Source organism: Bombina bombina, chromosome 1 (assembly GCF_027579735.1).
Source record: "Bombina bombina isolate aBomBom1 chromosome 1, aBomBom1.pri, whole genome shotgun sequence".
Lineage (NCBI taxonomy): Eukaryota > Metazoa > Chordata > Amphibia > Anura > Bombinatoridae > Bombina > Bombina bombina.
In genome coordinates, this window is record NC_069499.1 from 140452117 (window position 1) to 140466635 (window position 14519).

The 14519-nt window shown below is 38.1% G+C and overlaps 1 protein-coding gene across 1 annotated transcript in view; it reads right to left on the reverse strand.

Moving 5' to 3' along the window:
• Window positions 1–14519, reverse strand: part of SOS2 (SOS Ras/Rho guanine nucleotide exchange factor 2) — a 355579-nt gene that overhangs the window by 222536 nt on the left and 118524 nt on the right. The window contains exons 2-4 of the mRNA XM_053697641.1: window positions 8815–8940; window positions 4349–4480; window positions 3002–3166 (exon numbers count right to left, since the gene is read on the reverse strand). Coding sequence (XP_053553616.1) covers window positions 3002–3166; window positions 4349–4480; window positions 8815–8940 — 423 coding nt within the window. The remainder of the gene's footprint in view (window positions 1–3001; window positions 3167–4348; window positions 4481–8814; window positions 8941–14519) is intronic.

Genomic DNA, 14519 nt, shown 5'->3' on the forward strand with positions numbered 1-14519 from the left:
TTTTTCCTGATATATCCAAAAATATATTTAAAAAAAAAAAAATTGATACAAAGTTTATTAAATCTGTACATGACATAAGTATCAGATGTAGTATACATCATGTACCTACGTAAGCACATGCACATATTTAGACTGTCATGTAGCCTTACGGACTAGAGGAGCAGCACATATAGACCAACAGGTACATATTAGATACTTGTAACTCCATGATAAGCAGAGACTGCCTATACTTGTACATGTACAAATATTGATGATTAAGTGTCTGCATGATAAACAGATGTGCATACATATAAAATTACCTATACTATAGGTATAAAAGAGATACCAATAGACCTTATCTCTAAAGGATCTCCACTGTAAATGAAAACATTTATGAGCAATGTTCAGTATCTGCATGATAGAACCTATGAGTATAGGTATAAATTACACATAACATAATTATAAAAGAGTACACTATTAGCATAGGACATGTAATGTCTTGCATATCTACAGGGACAGGAGATCTGCCTATGTAAAAAATATTATTTGTGCTGCAGAACAGCTTTAAAGGAACACTAAACCCATTTTTTTTTCTTTCATGATTCAGATAGAGCATGAAATTTTAAGCAAATTTCTAATGTGCTCCTATTATCAATTCTTCGTTCTTTTTCTATCTTTATTTAAAAAGCAGGAATGTGATGCATAGGAGCCGGGCCATTTTTGGTTGAGAACCTGGGTTATGCTTGCTTATTGGTGGGTAAATTTCAGCCTCCAATACGAAAGCGCTATCCATGGTGCTGAACCTAAAATGGGCTGGTTGCTAAGATTTACTTTCCTGCTTTTAAAATAAAGATAGCAAGAGAACGAAGAAAAATTATAGGAGTAAATTAGAAAGTTGCTTAAAATTTCATGCTCTAGCTGAATCATGAAATAAAAAAATTTGGATTCAGTGTCTCTTTAAGCAATTTGTATATCCTAATAGTGTACAGAACCTGCATCATGTACATTAATGCAAATAATATTCCAAAGACCATAAAATGTACAACAGTATATAAAATGCAGACTGATATATAGATATATATATATATATATAAAAAAAACAACTATCTGTTTACACCCCCTGGCAATGAAGTACAATGCTTAACTGACATAAATTAAAGTATTAATAGAGAAGATCGTTGTAATAAATGGTAATAGCAACATGTCATTATGTTCGGTACAATATAAAATTGCACACATTATAGTAAATTGGTACACTGTAGATCAGATAAGAAAGTGCTGTGGTGTACAGCTACCTAAAGTCCTTTAAAAAGAAAAAAAACCTGCCTATAGGATATTATAAAATCTGAAACTCCAAGAAATAATTTGCACATTTACCTCAGGAGAGTTAAATCTCTAGATGTACGCTTATTATTTTGTATATATTATTTCTAGCTGCAGGAGTGAAAACTATAGTTTCCCCCTGAGTGACAAGTACATGGACAATAGAGTGTTGCGGCTGATATTTATACCAAATTTGAGGTATACAATTTTTACAGATTTTAGTGACCAGGCATACTGGAACATATATAAATAAACATGTAAATGAAGACAGCGGAATATCAGAAACTGACTCATCAATAAAGATATCAGTGTTCCAGTTTTTACTTCTAATAAAGTATGCAATTGCACTGAATATAAGTATTAGTACAGACAATACCTTGTAGAGAGCCCGCTACACTAAGTTTACACTCCCTCAGACACTTCAATTATCTCACAGTGTAGAAATCACTACAGCCCCTATGTACATTATATGGTCCTTGAGTACCCCCTGGCAGCTCCTTTATGGCTACCCACCCCCTTCCTGGGACAGGCAGGCACTGCAAATGGGTTTAAAATCTGATTCCAACTGTTGTAGTATGTAATCTAGTTGCTGTGGCTCCAGATTGAGAGAGAAAAGCCGGGGACACTAAGAGAGAGGAGCTACCACCAGGAGCAGAGCCAGTGTCCATGTTAAAAAGTAAAAAAAAACACTTTAGGTTCCTTATAAATAAAAGCTAGTGCAACAAGCATAAAAAAACCTAAAGGCTATCAAGCACTGGTCCCTACCAAACCAGATATTGGTTTGGTAGGGACCAGCTATCAAGCCTCCTCTACCAAACCACATATTGCACTAAGCAAATGCTGGTCTTCTTAAAGTGCCCTACAGCTACATTATAAAAGTGCCCCCAAAAATAGTCTTTGAGCTACCAGAGGGTTGTAAAGGGTAAGAGACGTCCCTGATTGTATTCCCAATGATGATAGAACCTTTAGAGACCTGATAGGGAGAGAAAAAAATGTGTCATGAGGAGAGCTGGTTAAGTCTCCTGGCTATGCTGTACCTGTGTCAGAGTAACTACAAATAGCCTCTGGGCTGTGTGTGGGCTGTGTAAAGACACTTACTTTATGCAGCACCCCTCCACTGGTGTACCAGGCATGTCAATGCAGCTGCAGCAGTATAAAGTAGAGAGCCCATCCAGTGCAGGTATCGAGTACCGCAGAGGATTGCAGTAGGAAATACCTGTGTCCCTCAGGGGGAGGCTATGGATGAGTACCTGCGACGTCTGATGGTAGTTATGGCTGAAGTCCTGTTAGGGAAATGCGGTGCACATAACAGGGTATTCCTGTGTCCCTGTATCATTCAGCTGTTCTGAAGTTGCTCTTCTATTTTCTTTGTAAATTATACTACCTAGGGACTCTGGGTCTCGCATAGTTCTGAGCTCCCAATTTGTAATCCATAAACAATTAGCTGGAACAACCTCTATTCTCAATCACGGTTGTGAGGGATTTTAAGCTCTGATATGGGTTCTTCACCTCCTAATAAAGGATGGGAAATACATCCCATATGTTATAGAGGACTGTGGACCATCATCATTTTACAAAAGAAATTACATTTACGTACAGCTAAACAATAAAGATTCCACTATACTCTACTATGTCCACTAACACCACAGTTCTTATTGCATGAAGCAGCTACCAAGGCTCCTGCTGATCAGACACATACTTTATCTGCACACATGGATACTTTAATGTCCTGCTGAGAGATTTCAAAGTGTCGTATGTTAAATACATAATTTCCCGCTAGCTTCAGGATGTCAGCAGAGATGTATTCCAGCACAGCCACAATGTAAAGTGACACGTGATAATCGACTTTGTAGCCGAGCACTTCCTGAAAGAAAAAAATCAAAAGCTTTTTAACATTTATTATTAATGCACTTCAGGTGTGCATTAGAAAGGAGTATGTGTGTTTTGTACCTTTATTATCTAAATATCAAATGGAAATCAGAAAAAAATTGTATTATAAAATGAAATCTGTAGTATTTAAAAGTTCATATGAACTAAAACTGAAATTAAACACGGTTTCCAATCCCTTTTTCACTTACAACAGTTTACAGATCATTTTCCATCCAAAACTATCACTAGAACATTAGCTGAATTTCCACAGACCACTATGGTACTCCAGTGCACAAACAAACAGTATTGTCTCAAAGCAGGCAATAAATACAAACAAACTATTTAAAGTTAGATATTACTCCTAAAATTCCAGTACTGGTTCTTAAACTGAATTCTTCTGAATAAAATCACTCCCTGCTGCCTGTAAAAAAAAAAAAATATTGGCAGCTCCTTTGCATTTTGGACAGCTTTATATTTTTCAGTATACTGCTCTTTTGAAGAAACATTAAACAATACGAGAAAGTCACTTAACTGTTGTGGCCTCAGCAGAAAGCTATGTTTTTAAACCTAGGGATCCTATTTTACAACATGGTAGCACACAATGCTCTATGACGACTATACCTTTAATATTAACTAATATTTCAAATGTAATAAACTTTCAATATTAAAAAAGTTTCTTTTTTTAATTAATATACATATTACTATATGTGTGACCAACTGCCAGCACTTTTAACTTATGTGTGACCAACTGCCAGCACTTTACAAATAAGCAATCATAATAACTGTGCTTGAAATGCAATGCTTTGCATTACAGACACAACTTAAAAAGCAAAAATAAATAAATAAATACACACACATATATTTCCTATATGTGTTACTATTGTTTGCACCATCTAACAGAATCTTTCATTTGGATTATACAATTACTGGATCTATACATAAGGTAAAATGTATCTAGCTACATTAGTAGCTTCTGGGGCAATGCAGTAAGGACTGCCAAGAATGAGACTGCAAACTCATATTTAAGAGGCAGTTCCTGATTCTTATGCTATACGTCACCTCAGAGCTGGCGGAGATAAATCATTCCGAACTCGCTTGTTCAGGATGATGACAAGCCATGCTTTTGCGCAATCAATAACAATATATAGCACGTCCTGTATTTTCAATGGATAGCTACCTTTAATGAAGGATGTATTTTATCTACAGGCAAAAGGAGAGGATTCCTTCTTTTCCGCTTCTCTATGGCTGACTGTGCATCCGCAATGGCCCACTTGTCAATTGGGTGTGGAAAGGTTTTCTGGACCCGCTCCTAGGCAACCAAGAGGAACACAAAGATTTGGTATGAGACAAAACGGTTAACAAACATAAGACGTATCCAAGGGGAAATTGAATCGACACTTTTCCCCAAAATTCCAAGGTAGAATAAGAATTAAAAAGGCGAACAAGGAAGAGTTTTTTGGTTTTTTTATAGACAAAACATCATTGGAAAATTAAAATAAAAAGGGTGTATAATTTCTGAAAACTAAAGGGGGAAAAAACGCTAACGTTTTAAATTGTAAGTAGGCATTGCTGCCCCAGAGGAACGTGATATGAGTTGACATTTTTAAAATGTTCTAAATCGGAAAATATATTTAAAGGGACAGTAGTCAAAATTAAACTTTTATTATTCATATAGGGCATGAAAGTTTAAACTTCTAAACAACTTTCCAATTTACTTCTATCATCAAATTTGCTTTGTTCACTTGAAATTCTTTGTTGAAAGCTAAACCTAGGTAGGCTCATATGCTAATTTCTAAGCCATTGGAGGCTGCTTCTTATCTCAGTGCATTTTAATAGTTTTTCCACAGTTAGACAGCGCTAGTTCATGTGTGTTATATAGATAACATTGTGCTTTCTCGCGTGGAGTCAACACTGATTTACTAAAATGCAAGTCTGTCAAAAAACTGAAATAAGGGTGCCGTCTGCAGAGGCTTAGATACAAGGTAATCACAGAGGTAAAAAGTATATCAATATAATCACGTTGGTTATGCAAAACTGGGGAATGGGTAATAAAGGGATTTTCCATCTTTTTAAACAATACAAATTCTGGAGTAGTCTGTCCCTTTAACAAAATGTTTGCATTCATTTAATAAGAATTTGGATATTCAAAATGTTTGACATTTCGAAAACTACCCCAGAATGCCCATTAAAAGGGCATTAACCACAACTTGTTTTTGTGTAACATTTTATATTTACAGCCACCAATCAGCAAATAGCACCCAGGTGCTAAGCCTACCTAAATATGCTTTTCAAACTAGATAATAAAGCAAATTAAATAATATAAATTGGAAAGTTGTTTAAAATCGTTTGCTCTATCGGAATCATGAAAGAATAATTTTGGGTTTCATGTCCCTTTAAAGGGACAAAACGTTGCTTTTCAGCAATTGGTTGATATGTGCAGGAGTTTGTTTATAAATGTTTCTAACTGGTCACAGTAAAGGAAGTAAGAGAAACAACATTCAAGAGGCTTTTAAAAAAGGACATTTCCCAAGATTGCAAAACAATGTATATTTTTTAAACTAATTATTTTTAACACATTTTGTATACAGATCTGTTGCAATGCAATATATGATGTCCAATCCATGAATACAAAAAATAAAAAACTTGAAGTGCCCCTTTAAAGAAACATTAAACTAAAAATGGAATTCCAATAAAATGTATTAACTCTTGAAAAAGAAACAACATTTCAGAATACATTCATTATTTAGTCTGTTTCTTCTGTACAATGTCCATTTGAGGACATTGTCAAATGTCATAGTCACATAGCAGATTGAGTGCATATTTCCACGTGACTCTGACAACCACTTTGATTTGCGACAACTTATAGGTCCTAGTCGCTGATGCTGTCAGAGTCACCTGGCTTTTCTGCTTTATCAAAATGCCATGTGACCTGACCGTGACCACCAAAATTCTGCTATAAATTACCTTGCATTTAAGTTATTTGAGAGATAGTCCAAACATTTTGAAAATTGGAAAGTTGTTTCATTTTAATTTATTAATACATTTACCGTGAAATTAAGTTTTATGTCACTGGTGAATAGATATAAAAAAAAACAAACGTCCCAAAGAACAGTACCAAGCTGAAACTATACAAAGCTCCAGACATTATCTATAAGGAGGCAGAAAAAAACAAGCTTGTGGGCTTGAGAGAGACACCACAAACTATTCCTAGAAAAGAAATTACTCATTTATATGTGATTCAATTATCCTCCATCTTTAGAGACTGTCAGCCAGAGAGAGACAAAGTGGTCTGCCAACTGTCAGAGCGAAATGTAAGTCTTGGCTACATGTCAGCAATGTATGCCAATCCCACAGACCAGACTCGGGACTGAACACGGCAAACTCCAAGGACAGCCATCTCTTTGTGCCCTCTTCAAATGACAACACGCTGGCACCAAATGCCATGTAGTGATCTCAAGTAATAATAAAAATGTATCTATTATGTACCTGTGTGCACACGTATGTAAATATGCATGTGTTTACATAAGTAATCAGGTACGTAAGAAGATATGTGCTAATAAATCAGTATCAACCACATGCTAACAAGGAATTTCACATTATCTTGATGTGAATGAGATTTGAAAGTCGTAACTAATACATTATTAAATATTAGACATACAACTGCCATGGAATCCTGAGATAAATATGAAAATGATATACAAATGTTTAGGTTTGAGGATTAAAAGGAACGTGGGCATAGTACACCAAAGCCTTACAACAACATCAAACAAGATTTAAAAAAAAAAAAAAATCAAATCTGCTAAAAATTCCCCCTAAATGTACCCGATTGTGGTCAAAGGGACACTCAAGTCAAAACAAACTTTTATGATTCAGATAGATCATGCAGTTTTAAGACACTTTCCAATTTACTTAAATTATCAAATTTTGCAGTCAAAAAAGACTGTGCAAAATTTGATAATTGAAGTAAATTGGAAAGTGTCTTAATATTCACACTTTCTGAGGAACAAGATCCTACTGAGCATGTGCACAAGCTCACATGGTATACGTATACTAGTCTGTGATTGGCTGATGTTTGTCACATGATACAGGGGGCCGGAAAATGGGAGAACAAAATACATTTGTCCGGGAAAAAAAAATCTACAGCTTATTTGAAATTCAGAGTAAGTGCTATTGCATTGTCTTTTTATTATGTAATTGTTAATTATGTATTTCTACTGCATTGAGTGGTCCTTTAAAGGGGATGTTGGAGAAAAAAAATAACCTAATATATTGTTCAGTTTTTCTTTTAATGCAATGGGGCAGAATGAGTTTTAAATTTCAGCCCAAATCCACGAATAGGTTTGCTCACACTTCTCTTATTGACCATGACAATACAAAAATGATGTGTTAAATTGTAGATGCCATTTTGTTCAACACAACCTTTAAGTCTTATAAATGGACACTAAAGGACCAGTAAATACAGTAGATTTTCATAATCAACAATTGCATGATAAAAAGACAATGCAATAGAACTTAGTCTAAATTTCAAATGATTAATAGGTTTTTTTTCTGATAAATTTCAAATTTATGTCTATTTCCACTCCCCCTGTATCACCTGACAGCCATCAGCCAACCACATTTATGCTGTGAATTCTGGCATATGCTCAATATTAGCTGGTGGCTGAAAAGGTATAAATATAAAAAGACTGTGGACATTTTGTTAATGGAAGTACATTGGAAAGTTGTTTAAAATTGTGTGCTGTGTCTGAATCATTAAAGTTTAATTTTGACCCTTTAAACTCATAGTATAGATCCACAATCAAGCACTAAATTACAAAACTTACAAGGTTTATCAAATAACACAACTAATAAAGCCTAGCTGAATTTGTTACTGGTTTCATTTGCTTTGGGCTTATGGCCAATTAGAGGCAGTTGTAAACTGCAGGTGCTCTGAGCCAACCAATCAATGTATAGATTGTTGCAGACTGTGTATAATGTTGCAGATGAAGGCACTGTAGCTTCTCTGGGGGGAGAGAGTGGAACTTTTTGGAACTTCTCAAAGGTATCTTAATGCAAAAACAAGCAAAATAAATAGTGAATGTATATTAGAATTTTTTTTTTTTTAATTTTCCTTAAACATTTTAAATGGACATGAAATTTGAACTTAAATGGTAAATGTTAGCATTTTTGAAACACTAGGATTTATCAGTGCTACAAATAAAGTTGACTTTCAGTCATAAAGTATAAAATACTTCATTCTGAAAGTTCCTTTGCCTGTAGCGTATGCCGCGCTAAGTGCCACCCACTGCAGAACGCTATTTTATCAATGAGGTGATGTTAGCCAATAGTGTTGCAGCCATAGAGCATGTCAACTGGGCCGCATGGCTATTGGCTAAGAGGTGGAACTTAACCTTATAAAAAAAGTGTTCTGCCATGGGCAGCCTGCGGCACTCAGAGCGGCATACACTGCAGGCAAATAAAGGAACTTTCAGCATGAAGTATTTCAGTCAGATCAGTTCGCTTTTAATTGAGAGAATAAAAATGGATTGTGGAGAGAGAACTAGATGCCTTTGCAGTTCTGATGTTTACTTGCTATCAGCCAGTCAGCTCTTATATAATTCATATTCTATATTCAGGATTAATGACAGCACCAGAGCCACTTACCTCCACATCCTGAACAGTCCTTGGCTGTGCAATGCATAGTTTATTTAAGAGCTGGAGGATCAGCTCCTCTATATAGTACAAAGAATCCTCTTTAGCCGACAAGGTTGGGTGCACCTGCTGCTGTACCTAAAGAGAGGGGAAAAAATGAATTTAGCACCAATTGGTTGCAAACAACAATTATAAAACTGTGATTTATAGTTCTTTTTTAAAAAAAAAAATCACTATTAAAAAGGGACAGTAAAGTTAAAATGAAATGTTTATGATTCATTTAGAGCACACAATATTTAACAACTTCACATTGTTTTCTATTATCACGTTTGATTTGTTCTCTTGGTATTCTTTTTTTGAAGAGTAAATCTAGGAGCAGCAAGGCACTACTGGGGTTTATCAGAACGAGAAGATGCACATCTACATTATGGCTAAAAGTATGTGGACATCTGACCATCACTCCTATATAAGCTTGTTTAACATTCCAGATCCAATTCTCCTGGCATTCATCACACCAGGATTCTTCCATCAGACTGCCAGAAATATTGTTTATCACTCCAGAAAACACATTTCCACAGCTCCAGAGTCCAGTGGTATCATGCTTTACACCACACCAGCTGACGATTTGGCATTACACGCATTGATGTGAGTCCTGTGTACAGGGGCTTGGCCATGGAAACCCATTTCATGAAGTTCCCAACGCACAGATATTGTGGGTATGTTGCTTCCAGAAGCAGTTTGGGACTCTGTATTAAGTAATGCAACAGATGATGTGCAATTTTCACGCGCTACATGCTTCAGCACTCAGAAGCCTTGCTCTGTGAGTTTCAGTGGTGCATCCTATGACAAGGATACGTTCAAAAAGTAGTTTGACTCTTCAGAACCATTGACTGTATTGCCAATGTTCATCTATGGAGACTTCATGGCTAGGTGCTAGATTGTATTCACCTGTTAGTAATGGGTGTGGCTAAAACACCTGAACTTAATAGTTAGTATGGTTATCCACATTTTGGCCTTATAATGTATGTGTAGCCACCAACCACCAGCTAGTTCCCAGAGGTACATTGCTGCTCCTGAACCTATTAAAGGTACACTATACCCAAACATTTTCTTTCATGATTAAGGTAGAGAATATAATTTTAAACAACATTCCAATTTACTTATATTACCTAATTTGCTTCATTCTTTAGATATACTTTAATGAAGAAATAGCAATGCACACGGTGAACCAATCACAGGAGCCATCTATGTGCAGCTACCAATCAGCAGCTACTAAGCATATCTAGATATGCTTTTCAGCAAAGAATATCAAGAGAATGAAGCAAAATAGATCATAGAAGTAAATTAGAAAGTTGTTTATAATTGTATGCTCTTTCTAAATCATGAAAGAAAAAATGTGGGTTTCATGTCCCTTTAAGGTATGCTTTCCAAACAAAGGATACCAAGAAAACAAAGTAAACTTGATAATAGAATGGATGCTCTGTCTAAATCATAAAAAATTAATTTAGACCGAATACAGAAAAGTATTATAAAGTATAAGCAACACATTAGCATGAGCACTGTCACTAGTAATCCTAGTTCCAGACTACAACTGCAGTTCCAACAGATGCAGTGTCTCTCAGCGTCTCATGTAACACTAACAAGTCAGACTTAAAGGGTTTTCCTATAAGAGAACAGTTAAGTGAGCCCCAACGGTTGAGATGCTGAACAGCCTGTTTTTTAAATCGGATATTCAAGTGGTATGTGATGGCAGTAGAAGCACATAAAAAAAACACAAAAGTGCAAAGCCTTAAGGCTTGATTCTCTAAAAATGGACTAATGTATAGAAAAAAATCCCACCGGCCCAGCATGGGCAGATCTACCTCAACACCTGCTGGACTTATTGAGGTAAGTGCACAGTAACAAAATGCTCCACTGTCTTAAGAGCACATACATCTATGGGTGTCCAGAGGGGCATAAGAGAGAGGAATTAACCTCCACCCCTTGAATTTTGCTTCTTATACTTAAAGTGAATGTAAAGTCAGTCTATTCACTGAACGTCACAGTAATCCACATTGAAAAATAGATTAACTTTAATTCATAATTTTATATGCAATACTTGCTTTTGTCTAAAAAAGGAGCTTTTTATCGCCTCGATCGCAGTAAAGTTCCTCCACCCGCCATCTTTGCTATTTGAGTGACCGATTCAGATCCGTAATTTTGACCAATCATTGATCCCCCAGGGAGGACAAACCCCTTTTTAAAAATGTCCCGCTCTCCTAATGCGCATGCGTTAAAGCCGAAATTTTCTACTCTACAGCGCTTCAAGGATACGGATAGAACAATTGGGACCGACCGCTCTATACGTCACACTGAGAAGTAGGAAGTAGCAGCTGGGAGGAGTTGGGCTAGCAAACGGCATCAAGTTGGTAAAATAAATATATACAAAATCTTTTTTTTTTTTTTTTTTTTAAATTATTTTTATTGAGGCAATAAAACATCCAAGTACAAACATTGTTGATAGGGCAATATCTCAAACAAAAGTACATGACAGTAGTCCTTCGATCAAACAGTAATACAGTGACATTAGGAGGAGCACGGTATTGACCCTAATAAAGCCCCATTTTACAGTTAAGTAACAGGGAAAGCATGTGTCAACAAAATGAAATAGATCCACTTGTGGGATCTGAAAGTCAGTACCTGTCTGGAGACATAACATACAGGAAGAAAGATTCTCAGCATATAACAAACAAAATGAAAATCAGGTGTTATATGATGACTATTATAGTAATATGGGGTGTGTAGATTACCATACTTTAGGTACATAAGTGAGAAAACTCTTATACTAAGACGAAAATAAAAAAGTATGTAGATGTAATGAACACATAATAGTAAACATAGGAAATTCCCGAGGAGCCATTTTTATAAGCTAACCGGGACACTCTCAAACAAGGCTCCACGAGCAGGGCAGAGACAATACCACTCTGCCAAATATGGACGTGGAGGATAAGATGATTATCCCTTACCACATACTTGGAGAAGGGGAGAGTAAGGGGAAAAAGGTGGGGGGTAGGGTAGGGGGGGGAGGGGGAGAGAAGGAGGGGAAGGGAAGAGAGAGGGGTAAGGGAAGGAGGTGGGGGGAAGGAGATGAGGGGAAGAAGAAGGGAAGAAGAGAGGGGGAAGGAGAGGAGGGGAAAGGAGAGGGGAAGGAGGGGAAGGGGAGGGGAGGGGGGGAAAAGAAAGAGGTTGGAAAGGAGAGGGGAGGAAAAGGAGAGGGGGGGGAGAGGGGGGGGAGACGGGGGGGAGAGGGGGGGAGAGGGGAGGAGGAGAGGGGAGAGGGGAAGAGGAGAGGAGAGGGGAAGAGGAAAGGGGAAGGGGGAAGAGGGAAGGGGAAGGGGGAAGAGGGAATAGGAAAAGGGGGGGGGAAGGGAAGAGGAGAAGAGGGACCAAGGGGAGCGGAATTAAATCAGATAATTAACAAGTGATCCCTAACATAAGCCCCAGGGGCACCGAGGACAATAGGTATCTATTCGGATATCAAGAGCGGCTATTGTGTTTCTGTAATCATGTGCCTAGTTATAGTCCCAAACAACAATTCTAAAACTTGTACACACATTTTTGTATCAGTTTAGCTGGATAGCCACTCCTTAATAGCACAGGCATAGAGCAACCCCTTAAGAGCTATAAAGGTCAAGGTTCAGTATATAGTGATATTGTAAGGGATCTGCATGCCAGGATATATACACTCAAGTTTTTGGAGGAATAGGTAACTAGTTTAGGTAAAGTATTCAAATATGCTCAATAATTAATTAGTAGTGAACTGTCTTAAACACACGAAGCACACACACGTCGGCTTTTACAATCCTCATATAGTCTAAAACTGCACAGAAGGATACTAGTTAGATTAGACTTTTAGCTACGCACAGCGGGGCCTGTCTTAAGATAGAGCTGTAAGATAATAAACATCACCCTCTGTCATACATTTATATTTTGTCTGGGCCCAACAGAAAACATATATGTAATGTACTTCAATATGCAGAGGATTACATTTGTAGATGTACTCTAGGATCCAACTTATTAATGAGGCTCAGTATACACATCAGTATTAGTTAGGCACAGTTGCAATGTTATTAGGACTTGCCTCAATTAGAGGGCAGCAGCCACCTGTCTAATCAGGAGTATTTAGAATAGGTAAGGGGTACCTATAGAGGGTAATAGCTAGGGGGCCCCAGGGCACCGAACATATCGGTGGAGTGTTATACATTGTTCCAGTTCTAGTGACAGAATATAGTGTAGTAATGCAGTAAATGTCTGCCTAAATAACTAACACTGCCCAATGGGGAGCTCTAATCCCACACCCTTAAATAGAGTAATGTAGTATCACAGTATATAGGGGGTAATAGCTAGAGGGACCCCTTAGTACCCAACTTATCAGAGGAGTGCTATATACTTTTCCAATTGCAGTGGCAGAGTATATTGTAGCGATACAGTAAATTATTGTATAATAAATAACACTGCCAGATGGGCAGCTCCAATCGCACCCCCTGAGAATGGGTTATTTAGCGTCCCACTAAGAAACCCTGAGATACTCCAAACTGCTCACAAGTGGCCAAGTCTGCCTTTATATACAGACAAATAAATATGCGTAGCTGAACAAGCCGTTAGGCAGTTACTAGATACCTAGAAAAGAAAAAAAACAGAGCATTGCTAACAAATTGTCTAAACTTAGACTGGGTTGAATTGAGTGTCAAACATTCTTATAACAGCAGCACACCCAGCAGACCAGGCACAAAGCACCCGAATGTCCTGAGCGTAAGCCAAAATTGCATCAGTGCTATAAAGAGTACCGGAGCCATGATACCCATTGTTCAGATAGGGCAGGTTCATTCCCGCACACACATACAGTCCAGCGTTGGGGGAGCTGGTGGGAACAAACACAACAAACCCCAACGGAGTGATCCTGAGCAGGTGTAGTGTTCGGGGTCAAAATCTCACACACCCCGCAAGTCCACTCATGTCCCTTACCCTATGCCGGTCCGGGAGGCATTATTCACATAGGTATATGGGGTCTGTATGTTTCGCCAGGAGGCGGCTTCAGATGTCAATGGGACAGCGGGCAAAAGCCCCAAAATCCTGCAGACCTCGTCTTGTAGCAGTAGAAGTCCTGTACTAGGCAGATAGAAGAGTCCCGATCTAAGTAGCTGGGGTTTAGCGCATAGAAGTTCTCTAGCCATCCGTCCAGCTTGTACCCCACTTCGGTCCCACCCGAGAGAGCCGGCCGCATCTCCCCAGTTAGGAACCAAGGCGGGCGGGAGGATCTCACAAGCTCCCAGGTGTGCCGGTTCCTCGCATCTGTTCCTCTGCGGGTATACAGGTTCACGCTGCATGTTCATTTGTCCTCCTTTACTCTGCCCGCTAGTCCCCGTGTAAGCCAAGGAGTCAAACATGGCCGACCCCGCACGCATGTCGCGTAGCTTCACCTCGAGGCTGTCAAATCTCTCAAGTATTTTTTGCTCAAAGTCTGACAGCAGTCTGTAAATAGCAGCACTAGCCATCTCCATACTCTAAACTGTCTGTACCCTGGCACTCTAAATAGGTAAATTATTTGAAGTTGGCAGTTCTCCTGCCGTTAGCTGGAAAATGGCCGCGGCTCTAAAGTCCCAGTAGGAACCGTCACAGAATCTGCTTAAATTTTGGACTCGCTGAAGATTATAAGTCCCTGGGCTTCTTGATTCTGT